Genomic DNA, 22619 nt, shown 5'->3' with positions numbered 1-22619 from the left:
ATCTACATCTTAGTTGAACGTCTTGTTTGTAATGTATATGTTAGAAAAGATACTATTCTCGTTTGTCTTTAAAGCGTAAAAATAACGTGACATATTAGCCATTCTTGAACCTGTTTTTTGACCCATCTGTCCAATAAACAAAACGCACACAATTGATTTCATACTTCTATTGTACAAAAAGGAAGAAGTGTCATAGCCACACCTCTAGGATCAATTCTCTTTTTTTTCCATTAGTAAGAACGTAACTTTGGGGCTTCTCGGAATGTGGTTGATGGGAAGACGCAAACTGCGAGGGAAAAAGAATCAGAACCCGAAAAGGGAAAAACCCAGACTCGTTGTTGCAAACGAAAGTTGTTTGAATAACCAAGTCAATCAAATATATTTCGAAGAAAATGAATTTTCTGTGTGATTTGAACTTCGTGATTTCCCTTCCTTTCCTTGAATTTGTTTAAAAACGATGACGTTTTGCGTGAAGGTTAATGTAAATTTACTGAGAGGAGCGTTTTTTAATTTAAAGTAAAACAGTTTGAACATTAGATATGGCTGGATTATTAACAAGCAACAGAATTTCTGTACAAACTAATCATGGGGATTGCAGCATCGAACTTTGTTTGGGAAGTATTACACAGCTACAGGATCCTGTTGATGTACTGGTGTTGTCAGCTTTTCCTGGTAAGATTTTTCTATGTTTATTAAACTAATTTGTTTGGGCAGGGTCAAATCCACTTACTCATGGAAAAGGAAATGGACTTGTAACGGTTTAAAATTATCTTGCAGGCAATAAAAAAAGGACAAAGAATAAAAAAAGAAAAAATTATTTCCTTTAATTTACAGATTTAAAGTTCAAACAATCTAAAAGGGGCTGGAATTGTTTTTTCTAACTATCATTTTACCTTTTTATGATCAGGTTTTAATTATTTTAAAAAGGAAGTTGCTTTTTCAACTTGACTTCTTCGATCGTTGCGGTCCGTCTTTATATTTCTTGCCTGTGTGCATGCGTGCACATGTTTTTTATTTTAAAAGCAAAATAAAACAACTATGTCACGCTGCAACTTGTCAATAAGTTCTCTAGGAAGATAATTTCACACTTACAAAATAAAGATTCCCAGCAACTGCTACCAAAGTCGAACGTCATATTTTTGTGAAAAACAATTATAACACTTTACCATATATATATACCCGTGACATAGCTCATAAGTAAGAGTTTAGGAGTCAGATTCATAGTTCGGCGTTTACCGAACATTTAATTTTTTGTCACATTATATATTATTAGTCCTTATATTTTTTGTTTGGTCTTGTTTTTTTGTTTGAAATAATTTTGATGTCTCTATTACTTAATTTCCATAGATGAATTCTGTTGTTTACATTTTCAGTATAGTTCTTACGACTTTGGCATTTGCATGGCAGGAAAAAAGAGAGTTTATAACCTCAACGATGTGTCAAGAAACTCACAGGAAAAGACCTAAATCCGTCTATTAATATTAATTATATTTTATAATATTGAACACAATAAGGACATTCAAAAAACGATATGGCAAAACTTATGAGTCTTCAAAGGGATGAATAGAGGAAAGATGAGATAGCATAATCCAAGTTAAATAGATAGATGTGCATATTTTACATGGCTATCCTCGCAAAATTGAGGGATATACCCTGTCTATTTCCAGGAATGACCGATAGATAGATAGATAGATGTGCATATTTTACATGGCTAGCCTCACAAATATCGAGGGATATACCCTGTCTATTATTTCCAGGAGGGGCCATGGCGTAGATGGAGAGTCCTAGAGTATTTAATGCTCATTTTGAGCTACACAGACCCAATTAGAGCCGGCGCTCTACTAGACAACTCCCGGCAACATCCAACGGCCCACACAGTGTGCCATCTTCCCAATTTCCCTCACATGGCTTGGGTTAACCCCGGGCTATGGTAACATTCACTCGCCCATGTTGAATCGCCGTCAAGAGGAATCGAACCCCGGTCTCCCGCACAGAGTACGAGAGCTATAACCACTAATCTACGGCGCCACATGGCTTAGATGGCGATTCTAGAGTGTTTTTAATGCTCATTTTGAGCTACACAGACCCAATTAGGCTCTGCGCTCTACTAGACAACTCCCTGCAACGTCCAACGCAGCCACACAGTGTGCCATCTCCCCAATTTCTTACAAATGGCTTGGATTAACCCAAGCTATATTAATATTCACTCACCCATATTGAATCGCGCCCAAGGGGAATCGAACCTTGGTCTCTTGTAAATAGAGTGTGAGAGTTATAACCACTAAACTACGGCACCACTAGTTGTTACACAGCAGGATAAAGATACATAATTAAAAAAGGCCTTAAGTATTCCTTAACCTGTGTGAAAAGATCATTGTTGGCTAAAGTATATTCAATTGACTATATATAACATAATATCGTCCTTGATTATTATGATGTCTTGAATAGTTAATATCACAAAATTGAGCACATGTTCGCTAACAAGAAAGTAAGAAATCTGGTTGCCACTGATGTGATGATTGATGTGTTGCTGAATCACAAATCACATTTACAGTACATCAGCTATTTTTAAAGTTAGACTGGAGAGGAAAATAAATATAGTTTGCTAAAAATGAGATAATGGATTGATAGATAATTAGATAATAAAAGGTCATAATAGAAAGCTTAACTATCCATGCTGAATCAACAAAAAGTGACTGTTTCCTTAAAATTATTTGAGCACCAGTTAGCATGTAGAAAGTTTAATATAAAGAAATAGCTAGGTTTAGTAATTATTTAAGATTTTTAGATTTCAGAGTAAATTCAATTCCTTGATTAAGATGCCGAGGCTAATTTTTTTTGCATAAAACAGCTTCTTGTTGCCCTGCATATGCAGCAAAATCACGCAACAACATCTTAAACCTGTAAAGGGGGTGAATTATTGGCTACTTTGACAGTTAGCAACATCTAGATATACATTATAAAACATAACATGTGTAATTCCTTTTGCAAATTTGTTGGATAAATGAAGCATAAAAAAACAGTTGTCAATCTGCTCAATAATACATTGACGAAAATGTGTGTAATTTTTTTTACGAGCTTAGGATTAGAAAAAGACATTTATATTTTTGTTACAAAATATGATAAAAAAATTTCAATTCGTGTTTCTCACAGTTGGCTGCTTTTGTTTGTTTCTTTATATTCTGTATAAAATTGATTATTTAGTGAAAATGAAGCAGGAAGAAGAAATGCTGCTGCCTGTGCTACAGTGCAGTATTTTAAAGTTTCGCTACAAACATGTTGCATGAAATTAAATTTAATTTAATGCAATTTTTTTTTTGTTGTTGATTTTGCCCATTGCATGCACATGATAAAATCACACCATGGCCCAGCTACCTTGGCTTAGCCATTTTAAAAAACGTGTAAGCCATGTGGCAAAGTTAACGATCCTTCAGATTGGAGCCTATACAAGTTTTCCCAAAAAATTTTATTGCAAACCAAGTTGCAGATCTCAAGTTATTGGGTGGTCAGTAAAAAATTAAGAGGTCTGGGACGAGCAAACGAGTGTTATTTTGTGTTATTTTGGCAAAAAAAATTATGTTAATCAATTCACCTTTGTAATACCTATGCATTGAAAAAATTTGAATGCACTTCCTCTAACAGGTCAAAAATTACTGATGACAGAAAATGTCAAAATTTGCTTTTACTTAAATATGACATCATAATTTATGCAGCATAATTGAATGTGAAATTCTTCAAATGCAAGTATCTTAAAAACAAAAAGAAAAGAAAAAAATTTAAAAAGAAAGACTCAATGATCAATTTTAAGCTCAATGATATAAATCCAGCATCGTGTTATACCTTGGGTTCCCTTTAATTTTATTTATATCTTTGTAATTTCTCCAACAGGTTTAAAAGCTCCTCTTATGCATTAAAAAGATCCAAGATTTGTTTAAATATAAATCTTCGTTAGGAAAAATAAAAGTTATTTGATATATATATAGTCATTTTCTGTTATAATTATTGACATATTTAAAGTGATTACAAAAAAACAGAACAAAGAAAAGAAACACAAATCCGCTTTTTCTCTTTCTTGTGAAGATATTTTAGAATGTCATTATACGAATTTCATTATATATGTTGTTTGTAATAATTGTAATTTTTATCCAAATTTAAAATATAAATTATATTTTCTTGGTTTCCATCCTACAAAAAGAAAGCTAAATACTTTTAATATTTCTCTTGTTTTGCAGGTGACTACTCTGCAACACCCACCTCCGTAATCGGGGCATTAAGAAGAGACCTGCAAATAAATGTACGTGAATTAGCAAAAAATAAAGAAGAGGATCTTCGAAAATTATTCTCCTGTTGGTGGTCAAAATTATTACCTGACAGATTACCATTTAAACGTATATTATGCTTTGAAGGTGGATTTAAGAAAAATGCACGTCCTCCATCAACTGTTGGAGAGGTGTTTCGATCACTCATTTCGCTTTGTCGAAATGAAGACTTAAAGGTTATCATGCCTCTTCTAGCTGCTGGTGACCAGGTTAGCATAATTTTGTGCAGTTAAATTTTTATACTCAAAGATCCTGGTTATTTTGAGAGTATTTAAAAACAAAACTTTTAATTTTTGGCATAATTTGAACCAGAAGAGAGAGAGAGAAAGAGTAATGTAAATCGGCTGTTGTCATTATGTTTGACATGCCCTTTTTGTTAATTGCAATAGTTTTTGTATTCTGTGAGCATTTTTATCAATGCAGTTGCAAAGTTCGTTGAGTTATATTTATATGACACCTTGCTCCATGGTTGGAGGAAGAAAAGAAATGAAGAAATGATCAATTTGTTTCTTGTTTGTAAATGTTAAATGTTAGTGTCTATTTCTTTAGGGTTACAGTAAACAACTAATGCTGAGACTGATCGTTGAAGCCACAATTCACTGGATGCAAGTTGGTTTACCTTTAAAAGTGTTAAAGATTGTTGTTTACACTCGATATCCTGACACTCCCGATGACAATGTGTTGCAACTCACAAGATACTTTGAAGAGTTGAAGGAAAAATGGAAGAACATATGGACATTGAATGATGTGACTTTAATAGTGAGTTATTGATAATTGATGTCTAATAATCTTTTAAATGATATTTCAAGTTGCTTTCTCCTTATAAAATTTCTAGTTGCTGATTGTGTAAAATTTTTACTTGCAGGACAGCAATTTTGAGTATGATATTTATTTATCATACAGCCCATGTGATAGCAAAGTTGCTGATATGGTATATCAAGCATTGAGTAAAGACCATAAAAAGCTACGAATCTTCTCAAAAAGGCAAGAAATTAATTTAGAACAGTCTTGGCAAGAAGAGATCTACCAGGTATAATTTTTTGACTTATTTCTTTCTATGAATCAAATTCAACCCAAAAAAATTGACATAAAATGTACGTTTTTTGATTTCTTTCTAGCTCATGTTGGTGTGTGCAAAAGTTGTGGCTATATTGAGTCCTAAATACTTAGAGGATACATCCTGCATTGAACAGTATAATATCGCTTTGTGTTGCTCCCGTCAAACAAACCGCGATTATTTAGCTCCATTGTATGTTGAGGAAATAGCTCAGATGCCAACTTATATGGGTTTGATTCAATATGTTGATTGTAGGTACGTCACTATGCGTAGAAGTCTCAGATATCAAATGCCAAGGCTTTTTGTAGTATTTTAAAAGTCAAAAAGTGTCGTAAAAATGAATTTCGCAATTTCGCGATGTCTTCGTAAAATAGCGAATTGAAATATGTTGGAAAGTAGATAAATAGTAAATTCGAATTTCACACGAATGTGTGAATTCTACTTTATGTTAACGTAATTTTTTTTGTGAACCGGAAAACATCATTTATTTAAAATTTTCAAACTAAAAGTTCATATGTTCTCACTTTACCTTTAGGCCAATCAGTGTTGAAATGATACGAGCCGCTTGTGCAAACGTTTCAGCCTGCATTCGAACTGAAAAAAAAGAATCGAAGAAGGAAAAGAATCTGTTGAAGAAAAAAATGATTTCACTCGATGACTCCTATGACGTGTTTATATCCTATTCTCATAGAGATACAACGATAGCAAATAAAACTTACAACTATATCAGGAAGATTAAACCTGATTGGAATATTTTTATTGACCAGTCTGGCCTGCGCACTGGGTCTGCTTGGCAATCTAAATTGTACAAAAGTATAGGTGGGTGAAATGTTCATTTTTTATTTAATTCTGTTGTTTGAAATATGTAAATATGCTTTTCCCGAATTAGTTTTCTTTGATGTACCGCTGCTACTTATAAACTTTTTCAAACAAAATGAATGTGATTTTTTGAAATCCTCACCTAAAACTTGGTAGAATGTGTAATCTTCAGATTCATAGAGCAAACAAACAACCTGTTACAACAGGTTTTTTATTTTGTCGTAACCGAACTCTGCTTAAAACTGAGGCTTTTTAGTACAAGTGCAAAATTAAGAAGATTTTGACCCTAACATTAATAACATTTTCACATGTCGGTTAAAGTTAAAATTTGTACACACACACACCAATTCAATGATGTTGAATATGATCCTAAAGCCAAAACATCTAAATTCTGAAATTTAAAAAAAACATGCAATTTGGGAAACGTGTATTGCTCAAAATTTTTATAATTCAAATTATCTTTATTAAGAAAAAGAAATGTTCGAGGGAACCAGTGCTGTATTTCCTTAAGCATTAGTTATCGAATATGATGTGATTGGTTTATTGGAAGGATTTTTTTCAGGGAGGAATATTTTCTGTATTTCCTGAATTTTCCGAACAACCGTGAAAATAGGTCCGTGAAAATATTTTTTACTAACAACCACAAAAGGGAGGCTGTGCTGTTAATGTACTGTTTTTAGTTAAAATATACTATAAACGGTTCAAGGAAGAAATATCTAAGTGATAAGCCATGGGTAATCAAATAACCTTTTTAGTCCTGGTTCACCATTTTAAAAAGCTATTCGTGATTTTTTGGCCTCTATATCGGTTTTTCTGAAAGTAGACAAAATTTCCTACAAGAGCGGTTTCGTTGCCGTCCTATCAAAATGTGAAATTTGTGAAATACTTTTTTTGGAAATGCACAGCTTGCCCACACTACAATATGCTAGTTAAATATAAAAATAGATAAATCCGCAAAATTAAATCTCTAAAAAATCAAAAGTAGACCGATCCTCGAAAAAAAGTCTCTGTTCCTGGGAAAGTACTTTTTATTTCTTTGTAGTTTACTTTATTATCTATTTAGAAAATAGCAAAGCTGTTCTTTCCCTTCTTTCATCCAACTATATGAACTCTAAAGTTTGCCAGGAAGAATACAATCTTGCCCGCGCTCTGCACGAAGATCCAAATTATACAACGCGTTTAATCGAGGTGAATCTTGAAAGTGTCGATGTGTGGCCGTTGTGGTGTACGCCTAATTTCATTATAAACTTCTCCGACCAGAAACTTACGCGTTCAAAAGTTCAACAAGTCGTCAGCATTATTGATATTGAAAATAGTAAGTAGCTTAATATGACTGCAGAAAAGAGGTCAAATAGTTTTTTATTAGTGTCTGCCGGACCTTAAAATGAAAGTACAACCTCGGGCAATTATCTGTCGTAATAGCCGTTCTTTGGCTATTTCTCGAAATGGCCAAACAGCATTGGCAGGGTGTAGACCTAAGTAAAGAACCTCGAGGGTGCGTTAGCTGCGGACATTATGAAACAATACTCCCTGGAAGTATCAAAAAAATGACGAACTGAGACGTGCCGACAAATTCGGAGTGCATTTTAACAGGCAGCTTTCTCAATGGGTCGTGATAACGATTTTCGAAACTTTCGTCCCCCTTTCCACTGATTTATGTCTCGGGTTGTGTGTGATTTTAAAAAACCTCATTCCCTTGAAAAGAACTTTTAAAACCTTGAATTGCGAATATTTTTAAAAAGAAAGCAAAAACTTTGCGTGCATTTTTGTCAATCTTTAGAAATTTTTCATTTGGTGATATTTTTTTGTCTGTGTGGTCAAGAAATTTGAAATATGCCAAAATTGTATTGAAAAAAACTTTAACGCCATAAAATAAGGAAAACTTAAATGTTGACAAACACGGTTTGTCTATATTAACCCTGGTCTTGCCTTGCAATGATGGAGTAAAGATTCGTTTTTACGACACCTTTTTTTTCTTTTTAGGGTACGATCACACGTTGCAACCTTCTAATGCAGTTCTTAGTATTCAACATATTTCAAGCATCTGGAGACAAGAGTTCGCTAAACAAAAATTTCCTATAATCAAAGGCGTTGATTTTCTGGATGAGAAATCTCTCCAATCTCTTCAATACATAAGTAAGACAAAATTTGATGTAGTCTTAAGTTACCATAGAGACGATTCAGCAGCTGCTAACAATTTGATTGTCAACTTATGTAAACATATCCCCAGCATAAAAATCTCTTCTCCGTCTCCTGCTAACGAGAAGTCTGTTCGCTTGCATGTTATCGACGAAGGTAAGATGGTTGTGCCTTTACTATCTGAAAAATACGTCAAATCTCCGGAGCTTATGGAGGAGTTTAACACAGCGTTGTGTAGACACAGATATGCTGATGAATTGGTAATGTTTCCTATTGTGGTGGATCACCTACCTGTTTCTCCTGTGTATCCACAAATAGCACTTTGTTTGTTTTCAGTACTTGATAAGTATTGGTTAACACAGTTAGATGGTGATCCAATAGTATCCTGCTTGTCTTTTTCCGCCATCGTTATCGCCAATCTGCTTGTAAATTCTGTTAGAGTTATGTCTTCCTTTAAAACCTTAGTCAGCATGAGAGAATTGGAAGATTGGAGTTTCTTTAAAGCAAGAAACGGCGAGGAAGCGACATCGGATCTAACTCCGATTCTTTTTTCAGCAACAAATTCCGGCCACGCAATTGCTGAACCCGAAATCGTTCAACATGGAAGCGAGACTTCCAATAAGGACTTTACAAAGATGGTTACTGTAGATAAAAATGTTTCTATAATTAATGACGATGTGAAAAATTCAGAAAATAATAATAATCAAGAAAATAGAGTGAATTCAAGTGAATATAAAGTAGCTGTTGAAAGTATTGATGCAACGGAGAATCTTAAAATCGTTCCGCAAAATACTGCTGGTAAAAAGCAGGCTAATATTCTGGATGATGTGGCGAGCAGCACTGCTCATGAAATTAATGATAAACAAGAACCTAGGACAACAAATTATCAAAATAAAATAAAGAAAAAAAGTATAATATGTTCCGTCACCTAAAAATTAAAAAAAATCTGTGAGGGTCACTTTCCTCTGTTTTTATTATTTATATTTATATTTGTGATAATATATTTGTTTCTGATTTTAATTTTAGTATATTCCGTATAAAATTATCAAAATTATTTTTTATTTGAATTATAATCTGAAGCTAGTAGCTCTTTGCTGCATAGCTGAAGCATTCTTGATGTTTATAAACTAATTGAATTTATTTAAAAATTACTGACTAATAATTGACTGAAAATTTAATGATTTTAAAAAAAATTTTTAAGAATTTTAAAAAAATTCTTAAAAATATTTTTGATTTAATATTTATATTTATATATGCACTATATTTAAGCATTTATATTTGCTTTAAAAATAACATTTTTATATCCACTTTGCTTTGTTTTGTTTTTCAAGCTGAAGCAATCATCCCGCAAGACTCTTGTAAGTAAATCCTTTTAGTCTCCTAGGATAAAGTTAGGGAGAAAAGAAGTGGTGTTTGCATGTACCTCGGAAGAATAGTTCTTACTAATAAAAGGTCTAGTGTCAAAAAAGTAATTTTGGTGATTTGAAACCGTCGAAATCACGCGTTTTTCTAATTGCAGTCACATTTTGTCCCTGCAGTTGGCTTTCTTTTGCAGGACAGAAGTAGTAAAAAAAAAAGTCATTGATGAAAAAGAAGTTTTATTTGCATTTAAAAAAAGAAAGAATAGTCAATATAACAATATATACAATGTTTTTTTACAATGACATATTATTGATACAATAGAATGACGTCATTAGTACCATGATGGCGGTGCAGTTAACGGCGAGTTAAAGTGCGAGTAACAAATTCCACGAAGCATCGTGACGTACTCATGAAATACAATTAAAATTAAAAGGACTAATTCTGGTCATCAAAAATTATTCTTGCTAATTGCTTGCCTGGTCCAACGCTACTTGTTCATCTAAATTTTATGTTAACAATAATTTAATTTTTTAAAATAGTTTTAATTTTCTTTTCAACATCTCCCTCTTCCAAGGTTTTACTTTTTCGTACTCTTCCTTCGTCATCTTGAAATATTTTTCAAATTCAGCGTTTGATAGATGTTTCTAAAGAAAGAAATAAAACCCCGAATTTTTTTAAATAATTTGATATAAATGTATAGCTATAAAAGAGAAAGTAAAGTATTGATGATATCAGAAAAGCGGAGTGTACCTCTTTGTTGCACGGGTCAACTCCATCTAACTGGAGATCTTTTTGTGAGAGCTGTGCGTATGGATACTCCTTGTTATATTTCTCCAGTTCCTACGATAGAGATTATAAAAAAGTAATAATCAGTTATATGCTGTTTGTGCTACGATGAGGAAACAAACTTTAAAAAACTCGCATGCGCTAAGAAATTTCGTGCGAGACAATTGGCATTTGTAATTTGCTACTTATGTAACAGAAGACAGGGTCGTAGCAGGTAAAAGGCACCTGCATTCCCTCTTCTTAAGAAAAATACCGATCATGGTAAGTGATGCTTATCATAACTCTCTTGATTTGTACTCCATCCCCCTCCCCCCAAAAAAGAATACACTTGGTTTCTGCTACGGCCTTGGTTTGGTTCGTTATGATATTTCTTAGCATTTAGGAAGACTCTCCCTGAAAATCTTTTTGCATGATGTAACGAATACAAGACTTATGCGTAGCAGGATTAAGTACTAAGTTGCTAAGAAGCATGGGCACTACTTACGTCATTTACACTAGTAATCGCTACATTTTCTTCTCCAAGTTGCTTCTTTAATTCTTCATAACTCATTCCCTTCTATAAACATATATAAACTTTTGTGAGATATGTGTCAATAAAACAAGAAATAATCGGAAGATATTATAAAATTTCTTACGCTCCATTTTTCTGGATCCCAGGCCCAAAAATACCCAGTAAAATTGAGCGGTTCAAATCCTTGTTTGACTTGCAAGATGCTGGTAGTTTCGACTGTTCGACCAGTGGTGTCGCCCTTGATGTACGACTAAATATAATGTTGATAAAAACAATTAATCGTAGATACGCCCTTCTGTCCTACGCCCTTCTGATCTACGCCCTCTTTAAAATCGCCCAACTTATTAATCATATTTTTAAGTATTCTCATTCCTAGGGCTTATTTTTTCTTCTATTTACGAGATTATTTTTGTCACAGCGCGCAAGGGTGAAAAATCTTTACGTTAATATTTTGATTGAGTTTTGTTGTGCGCAAATGTGCCTGTATATTATTTCACGACATGACGTAAATCTACTAAAATAACAAATAAATGTCAAGTCTATGAGCATTGTATACTGTGATGTATACTTGTACAAATCTATATTAATAAATAAATATTGGTTTATTTGTATTAAATATTTTATAAATAAATATGTATTTAAGATAAGTAACAAAAGAATTTTTACCACTGCTCCCTCCAACGCATTTTTCTTCTCGATAAAATTTGCGCCACTTCCGATCCAAACGAAAACCTACGTAATAATCAAATACACATTTAATTAAAAAAATCTGGATTTTTGTAATTCGAATTTCTAAAATTTCTTGTTTATAGGGCTGAAAAAGGGTAAAATTGACCTTCCTTGTCCACCAGCCTTGGATTAAATACTAACCTCGTCATACGTGTCCAGTAACATGACATCATCCTCGCACAAATCCTAAAAGAAAAAAAATCATGCCAAAATTGAAAAGAGCACCACGGTAACTTGCATAAGACAGCTGTTGTTGTAGCGACATTATGGAACTTACATCCTGATCAAAATCAAATATTTCTTCAACCCAAAATCTTCCACTCGCATTTGAGCATTGAAAGAGTCTTGGCGGGAAAACAGGCTTGTCTTCCTGAAAATAACAAAAAAATTGTTTTGTAATGTATTCCATGAATGTTGGTCGAATTGTAAATGTTTTTAATCGTTTCACTTACCGCCAATCTCGGCATTGAAGCATATTCTTCTTTACCACCAATTAATTCCCAAAATTCTTTGGTTTCTTTGCCTTCCCGCACAATCACTAAGTCTCTAAAATTATTTTAAATTTTTTTTTATTTTGTTCGCAAGGCAAATCTGAGTGTACCTATTGACTGTGATATATTACCCGTCAGGCGCTGCGTAATCGGCAACTACTTCAGCAAATTCTTTTTCATCTTCACTCGCACCCTACAAAGTTAAAACACATCAAAAAGCTTCTTACATGTTAATTTATGTTAGTAATAACAATAAGTGTTGCCTACCGATCCTTCCCACATGAAAGCTTTCTCTTCTGTTTTCAATAAGAAAACATCATTCGAATTAAGAGATGCAGCTCGTCCAATCACTTCGACAGCACGCGTGTTGAATTCTGTTGTACCACGAATGTGAAACAGTTGGACCCCTTCAGCTGCTTTTGATTGCTCGCTTTGACTGTTAGAACGTTTGCGAAATCCACTTTCAATTCCACCCTGTGAGAGATTTTTAAAATTTAAACACATTTCTTCTCTAAAAATGTTTTTCAGTGTACCCTCTAGGTAATAGAGGCAGAAGGGGTGATTAAAACAAATTTTATTCACCTAAAGTAAGTCTTCAAATGAATAGAAGAAAAACAAATTATAATTTTCGACAAAAACAGTTTTCTGGATCATTCTCCTGGCTGAGTGATTTACGATCGTTACTGTCATATGCAAAACATTTACCTTCATCACAATCATTCGTCCTTTAAAAACTCGCAAGAAATGTTCAGGTTCTTTGTTTTGAACAACGCGTACCTAAAAATATGTGATTAAAATTTACTTTCATGTAATAACCGAGTATTGTCAAATGCTAATTTGTTTTAACTTACTTGAACTGGTGACCCTCCCATTTCGTCGTCTATTTGCTGCGCAATAATGGCAGAAGCACCTTTTTCATCCGTCGAACTTTTTAATCCCTGCATAGAAATAACACAAAGAATCAAAACTTTAAAAAGAAATACGGACGACTCCGTTGTTTATCTCTCCTGACGCAACAAAAAATTCGAACATCCAATGACTAAGAAGCACAGTGTAAAAGAAGCGACTTCTTACCTGCCAGTAGTAAATAATATGTTTTTCATATTTCTTCACTTGATATGTGTACAAGATAACATAACAATCTCCTTCATAAAACACACCATGTTCTTTTTCAGGGACATCTATTTTTCTAAACTTCTCAATCCGCCATATCTAAAATATTACAACGAAATCTTACATTTTCTCTTCAAATACTTATATTTTAACCGAACTTTACGACAACAGTAACACATTTGTTCAAGAAAATATCACCACCTTAACCGTTCCACTGCCATCATCTACAAGGGTTTCTTTGGCTTTTTGCGCTCTTGCGTGCAAGGAATTCACCTCAAATTGGCTTGTATTGTAAGCAGCTAAAAATATCAATTGAAGCATGGTTAATTTTGTTTCTCAGGAGCATGACCTTCTCGTGGAAAAAATAACTTACCAATGTTACTCTTATCCATGATTCCCATTGCAAGTTGGTCTGCGGTTGTTACCCAATTTGAGAAAAAGGATTTGAAAAGAGGTGTCTCTCCGCCTTCTACCACTCTCATTACTTGGGTATAGTTTGGATATCCTTTTTTCTTGATAAAACGCTGCAAAAAAAGAGTCATATTGCGGACAACTTTTTTAACAACCAATAAAATCTCAAAAAAACACTCGCATCTTTAATTCAATGGAAATTGGACACATTGAGCGCCATGACGCTTCAATAGGCAGCAAGCTTTTATAAGTAAAAACAGCTTACCATAGCATTGTTCATTGCAGCTTTTTTCTCGTTTATTGTGCAGCCTTTTCCTATCCAACTGAACACTCCTGATGGACCGCTGTCCAATATGAAACAATCGTCGGTATCGAGGTCTTCTTTTTTCAGAGGTGGTCGGGCGCATTCTTCAATTTTTAAATCCCCGCTGGCATCAGACACTCTAAAAAAAGGAAATGAGATATGTTAAGGTAAGAACAGAATTGATTAATATATAACGTCTCCTGCTATAGCCAATACCCGTTTTCACCTGTATAGAGCTATCTCGATTTTGCTTTGTTTTTCAAATTCTACGTCGTCGCCCCCTTCTTCGGCTGATTTGATTGGTCCTTTCTCACCTAGTGCTTTGAAGAAACTGTTATCTGGATCGTATCCTGAATCTAAAATATGTAGAGTATGCAAAATGATAATTTTAAAGGATATTATTACATGACAATAAAAAAATAGAAGAATAAAAAAATAGACTGACCAATTAAAACAACTCTTGCTTTTCCTCCTCTTTCGTCATCTTTTATTTTGCGAGCAATTTCCGCAGCCTGAAATCAATACCGCTTCATGAGTTCCCAGATGTAACCAGTCAAGTTTTTTTAATAAATTAGTGGCAAAAGGGTATATATAGAAAACATAAAATCCTATTGGCTCGTGCTTCCATGATCTCTTTTTAACAAATTTTGTTATCAGCTAACATTTTTAAGAAAGGTACCACTACTAGCGACTACGCATGAAACAGTGCTCTCCTCCACATGTCTTCACATATAACAGTACTCTCCTGCACAGCTGTAAAAATGTTTAGTTACAAATTCATTCGTACCTTTATTCGTTCCCGCTTACTAGAATCTTTTCCATTCCAACAATATATTGTTTTACCATCATCAAGAATAAATACGTCACCATGATTTAAGGATTTGTACGAAAGTTCGACCTAAAGTTACGTACAGGGGAATTCTAAATGTTATAGCTGGTAGCCACCTTGGAATAGAAGGTGTCAGGGACTCCTCAAAATATAAGGTTTTAGTTTTAAAATGTCAGACGTTAAAAATACCTGTACACATGCATTTTCTATAGAACAATCTGTTTATCTTTTTTTCTACTTTGTGTTCAGCTTGCAAATACAAAATTTTGTGTACCGCCTTGGTAAAGTAAATCATGGTATTGCAAAAATAAAATTACGTTCATTTACCTGCTCGATTCGGATGTTCCTTTTTCCTTTCACATGCAACAAGCGTTTCACATAAGCATTTCTGTCAACATGAACGAAGCCAGAATCGATACCTCCTTCCATATATCTACATGTAAAATTGCAGTGCGTCAACGTTTTTGTTGGTGAAAATCTAACAACCCATATTTTGGGTTACATATTGCACAAACCCGTAAGTTTTTTAATATAACATAACATTTCGCAATCAACAGCTGCAATAAGCAGTTCTCTGGCAAGTTTGTAAACTAGGGACTGTATTTGAATTTTAAAGACAGACAAGCCAAAAGGCCAAAATATGCAAAATTTAAGGTAAGGAACAAAAGTTCATACTATAAATAAAACATAGTACCCGGTTTAAGAGGAAAGTATTTACATGTTATTTATTTGTTTTCTACTTACTGAATCCCATCAGGAAAAATGTCAAGAAACCTCTTTGACTCATGACTTTGCACCTATACGTGAAAACAAATATACGTAGAAATAAGTAGAAATAACAAACAAAGGAGAAATAAATAAAGAAATATCGCCAAATTTGGAGAAAAATTATTTTATCGTGTTGCTAAAAAGTTTAGGTTTACACTAGTTAAAAGATTTACGAAGTCAGTAAGGAGCCAGCAGACCATGATCTACTAACCTCGCGATATTGTACTGGGTATCCCCCCAAGGAGTCATCCAACTCGACCGTTTTATAAGCAGCTACTCCAGCCTCATCCTAAATGACAAATATAGATAATGCAGGTCGAAGAAGGAGGAACAGTGCTACTTGGAACAAGTGGTACAGACATAACAAGTGAGATGTAAAAAAAATTCATACTTGGGAGGTCTCTTTTCCCAACCAAAAGTGGATGTCCCATTCAATTCTGTTCTCAACTTTTCGTGTCTAAGAGAATCAAAATTATACAGCATAAACAACTGGACGTGATAGCGTGTTGTTTAGACAAAAAACAGACGAAATGAGATATAGTACTGGACTTACAAGCAGGCAAATGTACGAGTCTCCAGTGTAAAATTTGCCATTGTTTTTTGGATCTTGTCTCACTACTTTCAATTTCTATAAAAAATGAGGTTATTGATGTAAAAACATTAAATGTGTAGATAATGTAGCTCGGATCTGGAATAGAAAATGTTAAATGACTCATTGGGATAAAAAAATAGACCTCACTACTCGTCGTAATAACCCAGTTAAGAAAATTAATTCCATGGCCACACCTACTTAGACATGTAGATGTTTTAAACTAAATGTTTCAATTTTATTTATGAGAATCTTTTAAGAACAACTGTCCTTAATAGATGATAAAATAATACAAGACAATTCTCACAAGTCCTAAAGAAAAGAAAATACGTTTGAAACAAGACAAAGAGATGACTTTAGAAATTAATTTTAATATTTCGAGTTTTTTCAAATCGAATTTTTTTTCCAACTGCACGTTTACGAACGTTGTATGATATGAACAGGGGTGACGTCATATCAATTTTAGGAGGAGGCACATAACTACATGCGAAGCGGTGAAACGTATTGTACGATGAGTTAGAGAGACAGCGCACAATAAAATTTTCAAGCGTTGTTTATACTTGTTGTTGCTCGTCAACAACATATTTTGAGTGGTGTTTTCAATTGAAATTGTTGGATATTTATTGCCAGGGTTCATAGAAGTTTTGACGTCATTGTGCCTTCTATTTCATAAACACGCCGGAAAAATAATATTTACAATACTTATTTGCGCCATTATGTATTTGTTGTTCTTGAGGATCAGATGATGCACGCCAGAAAAACAACATGCCGTTCAAGCATTGCATGATGTTGAATAAATATATTTCATTGCATACATTCTTTATAAAAGCAAATGTTTTTTTCTAAAATATCAATGGCTCTTTCACTTGCTCAACAAATAGCCCAAAAAAGCAACAATATTTGTCTAAGTTCGCCGGATTTAAAATGAGAGTTGCAAAACAACAACAATTAATAATAATAACTAAAGCAGTATCACTCATAGACCTTTTTAAATGTTTACATTTTCCGCAGCTCAAAAGACCTTTTGGCTGTAACAACTGCGCGAAAGGCAAAATATGTAAGAGCTAGCAAGGAAAGAGGTATTCTTCTTCCAACGGAAACTGCTGAGGTTGTAAGTTATTATCAAATGAAGATGGAAGTCCTAAGGATACCTTTGTGAGAGAAATGAAATGAAAAAAAGATCTCGCTTTGCATAGCGTCCGCTTCACTTTCTCTAGCGCGCATTTGTTAAAGCCAAAAGGGCTTGCTGCGAAAAATGTAAACAATCAAAAATATTTGTAGGTGTATTTTTCTTAGGCGGAATAAATAAAAACTCGTTTTAAAGTATCAACACGCTTTTGAAATCTTATTGACAAGAGTTAAAACGTTTGCGTAATTATGACCGTGATAGGAAACAAGCCAGCAAATAAAAAGTTTATAAAGATAAAAACAAAAGTGAATATTTTTGTGTTTTATAAGAATCATTTGTCTGTTTAATATTGTTCTCTTAAAGTACACGGTGAATGCTAAGTAAATTATTTTATTAGTTGTTATCGTCATAATGACTTTTATGGAGAAAGGCAGTGTCGTAGGGAGGCGAGTAATTGTGGAGGCCTGGGTATGTAGTGGCTACTAAAGCCCGTGCCAAAAAATAAAAGGATTTAGGTTTTAAGAGGTTTTAAGACAGTTTTCTATAATTTGTCGCTACCTGGGGTTTTTTAAAATCTATTGAAAATTGGTCAGATCAACTGTTTAAAATAGCGATTTTTTTTCCTGTTTCTTTTTAGTAAAAACCAAAGAAAAAAATAGAAATAAAAAGAAAAAAATGACACGCACAAAACACATGAAAATACACCATGTGCAGATCGTGAGATCACAGCTGATAATGTTGAGAGTCAGGCATTTTGTACAAAAATAATTTTGACCCCTCCTGTATTTTATTTACAAAAACATCTATTTATGGTCAGTGAGTGTTTCAACTTATTGACAAAATAAACACATGTGTTGATCATAACAGTGAAGTGTACTTGCCGCCATTTTGGCTATATTTTTGTACATGCTGAGATGTTTATAACACATTGATTCTGTTGAGAAGAAACAAACGTGGAAGCACGCTACCGCCATTTTTCTTTTTGAAAATTGGGGACGGGGTGGTGTTCGAGGTTCTTCATCTGAACTGGAAAATCTTTAACGGGTATATATGATATAAAATGACTATGTTAAGCGGCGACTATAAAATCAGTAAAAAGAGCAACATGTGTGAGACAATATGGTAAAACATATGTCAAAGATTAAAATGTTTAAATTTTAAATAAACATTCCACTTTTAATTTCATATAAAATTAAAAAACTTGAAATTTTTTACCTCTATTCTCCAGATCTCCAATCCTGGTGTTTCCCCTGCTCCTTCAAACGCTTCATCAGCAAAAGTTCCAGGCATCTTGAGAGAGAAAATTAAAAAAGCAAGTTATTCTTGATCTTCACACTTGCCCAACACACTTCAATAAGCTTGCCTTCCACAATAGCTTTACAAGAGGAGAGGAGGTCTTATTTGCAAATGAAATAAGATCTGGATAACTTATGTTATGTCTTCTTTGCAGACAACAACGTCCTTAAACATTGACTTATTTATTAATTTCTTTCATAACACAGTGTTGCATGGTTACTCACAGCATGAACTGTTACACCGGTCACTGTTTACTGAAGAGTTGCACTCTATAAAATCTCTAAGATGGCGATCAAATGGAACGGTTTAAAAAATATTAATCAGAAGCAAATAAAAAACTTGACGTGAAGAATAGGGAAAGGTAGTTTAACAATTCATAGGCGTCTGTCATGACATTGAAGATCTTTTCATAAAAATGTAGTATTGTGCACAACTTTGTACCCAGTACATTCATGCTACGTAAGCCGATAATGATCCTTATGACCTGACATTTAGTTTCATCGTTTAGTTAAATTTCAACTTCTCGTGTGAAATGAAATTAGTTTGAAATAAATAATTAAAATTAATTTGTATTGACTTGTTGTTTTTATGATGTTTAAAATATTCGACAAAACCTCGATACAAATGTCTTCCAGTGAACTGAGAAAATTTTTCAACAATACTATAATGTAGTGCTGATCAGCCTTTATGTACTATTTTATTATTTATTCCATGGCCACACCTACTTAGACATTTTGATGTTTCAACCTAGATGTTTCAATTTTATTTATGAGAAGCTTTCAAGGTTAAATATCCTTAATCTCCTTTCAACAACTTCGATACCAGACTGTGTTTTTTTTATACTTGGCTTTTTTAGTTTAATCTCTGGAGGGAGATTAAACATTTGCTTTGTTTTGAAGTGGGATATGTTATCAAAATACAGGATCACGACATTGTCTACGACTTATTTTGCTGAAAGATTGAGTTGAGAATGTGTAAAAGCGCACAGTTTTAAAAAACAAAGTATTTAATTTGAGAGGAACGTAAAAAGACTTTTCGAGTGCATCACATTTTTTTCAAACCTAGAACTCTTTGAGGTAAACCCATGATTTCCGGGGACGAGTATAAATTTACAAACCTTTCGAAGCCTGATGACTATGGAACTTTTCCTCATTTTCACCTGCTACTTTCCATTCCATCAAGATAGAAAAATGTGTCACTTGCATTGCCGAAGAACGATAAATAATTTTAGTTAAAAGGTTTTAAAAAGTTGTAATGGATACGAGTTAACCATGCAACATGAAAATTCACAACTTTTTATTTTAGGCCAGATTCTGTGACTCACTCTCCTTCACAGTGCCTTTTAATTACTTCAATAAGAATTGAGTCATGTAGCTGTATTTAGAAACTGACAAATAAAACTTAGGCGCTTTAATAAATTTGTGCAGAGTTGTCAAGGAATACAATCTCTATAGCGTGTTATGTAATTAAACTAAATGCACCATTTTTAAGGCCAAAGCAAAATACTGCTATCAAAGTGCGCGTGACCACGTTCGAAAAGCCAAGGAATAAGAAATGCACCTGAAGGTTTGAAAGAAAGATAATTGGCATAGCAAAAAATGATTGTTCAAAGTTATTCTGCAGATGACTTTGGAAACCTTACCATTTTTTCTAGAGAAAAAAAGTAAGAAATGATTCTCTATTTCTGATACCATTTTCCCATCGTAACTCTATGGATACCTTTCAAACAAGTTTGAATGTTTTGAAATTCTGATTTTAAGGGGCAAAGGAAATGGCAAAGGATGGTAAATTTCACGATTGAAAGACCGCGTGTTCGTTTCTCCTTTCCTCAATGGCGTACCTGATTTTATGATATTTTTTTTTTCTGACACGAAACATCATAGCAAAAAATATTACCTTTGTAATGATCTTTACACTTCTATCGTCAACAAAACAACATATGTATCAACAATTCTTCGTAGGAACCATTTACATTTCCTTGATTCTGCTGAGTTTTATATACCACATGATTACATTTTCTTTGTCTTTTAATTTCCATGACGGAAACGAATTTCCTGCTAAATGATAAGGTCATCTCTAGTTAGTGTAAATATAGTCTTATTTCTCCTTGTATTACTACAGTAGGAGAAATTTCTGCACTTATAAACAAGTTAATATTTTTATTTTCTACCAATGAATGAAAAGGTTAGCATGCGTTCACATCCATATACCGGTGATTGTGGTTTCGTTAACATTTCTCAATTGTGTTAAATCTTGCAAAAAAGGTTAAACGATTTCTTTAAGAAACGAAAAAACTGCTTACATGCAATGGGGAAATAACTCGGATACTTTAGAAAAAAACTCTCCAAAGTTAAAAAACATCCAAGCAGAAACCAAAGAGTGCGCGTTTTTTGTCATGGTATGACGTTACATGGTGTGGTATCATTTGATTTACGTGTGCTTTTTTATAAGCAACACAAAATTTTATCTAAGACTTAGCGTAAGTTCCTCTTCAACAGAAGATTCCACTGTTGCTCTACTTGAGTGTACTTGGATAAACCTCAAATAACTCTCAAAATCTAACTTTAGGTGTTATCACGTTTTTCATGTTAAACTTACAGAACATATACAGGCTGGGCTGTCAGTAAGTCGCTTTGTTTTTCGAAGGATGCGAAACTTTGTTATACAACGTTGCTTTTGAAAAAAATATAATTTTACGTCTTTATATTACTAGCAAAGATTCATCTCTTAACAAGCCTCATTTTACCGCGATTTATCTAATTTACCGTGACGCTGTAACTTCTCAATACGATATCGCATTAAAAATTAGAAAAAATATGTGCATTAAATTATAGCAAGGAGGTTTATTGGAGGGGAAAAAACACTTTTTTTTAATTTCTAATATTTTTTTTGATTCTCTTCGGTTCCCCTTCCTTTTGATTTCTTACTTTTACGTCTCGCTCATCGTTTTCTCTCAGTTAACTCAACAAATCATAGTTAAAAGAAATAAAACAAAACTCAGCAGGGATTCCCCAACCGTTCTAATCCAGGTAAAATTTTAAATTATGAATATGCTGGATAACTACCACATACTCAACAAAGGAGAGTCTTTAGCATACCACCACACAACAAAGGAGAGTCTCTTGCATAGACAAGTAGTGGAATAGTAATATTAGAATGAAGGCCTTTTGCGAATTTATAAATTCTTAACAGTGATTTAGTTTAAAAAAAGTAAATTTGACAAAAGTAAAATTAGCTTATTTTGTTCGTTCACCTAAATTACTTCACAAAAAAATACTTCAATTTTTGAATAATTGACTATTCGTGTTAAATGAGAAGAGGTGTTAAGTTAGAGATATTACGGAAGTGTAAGTCATAAAAATGACCGTAATGATTCCAATTACTGTTATTTTTTAACATGAGTGAATCAAGAGGGGTGCTTAATTTACAGATTACTAGCATAGTTGAAAATAATCGCCGTCTTACCTGGCTTCTCACAGCTTGTCGACTATTGCAAAGAGCACCGTGCACAAAGACAACAATTTCATGCATCGCACAGAGAAAGTATGAGCTGATGTTTCAGTGGTATGTTTTAAAAAGCAACATTACGCATAATTTCGTGTGACGGGAAAGGATTTCGTGCATGTAATTACACTACCCTTTAAATTGGCAACTATTTTTAACCTTACTGCCAGATCTGGCATAGATGCAATTCGTGTGTCTTGGCGCATTTGTGTCCATTCTATTTACGCTCATGTTCGACAATACTGCCTTATGAAACGACAGTTGATATAAAAATACAGAAAATACATTTTTATCACCCTTTTGTAGAAAAAAAAAATAATTAAAATAAGCGCTTAACTGACTTATACAACGAGGGGCGGTCGTTAAATAGAATATGCAGCTTGTTAGAATATGGGCGGCACTTATTAAACTTAGATATACTTACATGGATGCTTATTAGAAAGGGCGCTTAAAATATATTTTA

At 33.5% G+C, this 22619-nt stretch overlaps 2 protein-coding genes across 2 annotated transcripts; one reads left to right on the top strand and one right to left on the bottom strand.

The window, feature by feature from the left end:
- Positions 1-130: 130 nt before the first annotated feature.
- On the top strand, positions 131-10172 carry LOC130654016 (uncharacterized). Its single transcript, XM_057456519.1, has 8 exons — positions 131-672; positions 4233-4528; positions 4869-5078; positions 5185-5349; positions 5438-5631; positions 5912-6195; positions 7259-7510; positions 8179-10172. The coding sequence occupies exons 1-8, from the start codon at positions 540-542 to the stop codon at positions 9264-9266; spliced, it is 2622 nt and encodes an 873-aa protein (XP_057312502.1). The 5' UTR covers positions 131-539; the 3' UTR covers positions 9267-10172.
- Positions 9920-19955, bottom strand: LOC130654017 (gelsolin, cytoplasmic-like). The gene is made up of 26 exons (XM_057456520.1): positions 19770-19955; positions 18572-18646; positions 16192-16266; positions 16030-16095; positions 15850-15927; positions 15615-15667; positions 15198-15303; positions 14829-14939; positions 14487-14553; positions 14268-14397; positions 14003-14180; positions 13700-13850; positions 13528-13625; positions 13288-13425; positions 13065-13151; positions 12919-12990; positions 12481-12687; positions 12345-12406; positions 12175-12268; positions 12000-12092; positions 11864-11908; positions 11660-11725; positions 11118-11243; positions 10967-11038; positions 10447-10536; positions 9920-10340 (listed from the first exon to the last, which is right to left on the bottom strand). The coding sequence occupies exons 1-26, from the start codon at positions 19803-19805 to the stop codon at positions 10227-10229; spliced, it is 2490 nt and encodes an 829-aa protein (XP_057312503.1). The 5' UTR covers positions 19806-19955; the 3' UTR covers positions 9920-10226.
- Between the last annotated feature and the right edge of the window lie 2664 nt (positions 19956-22619).

Source organism: Hydractinia symbiolongicarpus, chromosome 8 (assembly GCF_029227915.1).
Source record: "Hydractinia symbiolongicarpus strain clone_291-10 chromosome 8, HSymV2.1, whole genome shotgun sequence".
Taxonomy (NCBI): Eukaryota; Metazoa; Cnidaria; class Hydrozoa; order Anthoathecata; family Hydractiniidae; genus Hydractinia; species Hydractinia symbiolongicarpus.
This window is presented reverse-complemented; position numbering and strand designations above follow the sequence as displayed.

Excerpts from the sequence above, each read along its gene's own strand:
- LOC130654016 (XM_057456519.1), top strand. The coding sequence starts at position 540 with ATGGCTGGATTATTAACAAGCAACAGAATTTCTGTACAAACTAATCAT. Across the intron at positions 673-4,232 it reads GGTGTTGTCAGCTTTTCCTG|GTGACTACTCTGCAACACCC; the intron begins GTAAGATTTTTC and ends CTTGTTTTGCAG. Across the intron at positions 5,350-5,437 it reads GGCAAGAAGAGATCTACCAG|CTCATGTTGGTGTGTGCAAA; the intron begins GTATAATTTTTT and ends ATTTCTTTCTAG.
- LOC130654017 (XM_057456520.1), bottom strand. The coding sequence starts at position 19,805 with ATGAGGAAAAGTTCCATAGTCATCAGGCTTCGAAAG. Across the intron at positions 15,304-15,614 it reads ATTTTTCCTGATGGGATTCA|ATATATGGAAGGAGGTATCG; the intron begins GTAAGTAGAAAA and ends TTTTACATGTAG. Across the intron at positions 14,398-14,486 it reads AGCAAGAGTTGTTTTAATTG|ATTCAGGATACGATCCAGAT; the intron begins GTCAGTCTATTT and ends TACATATTTTAG.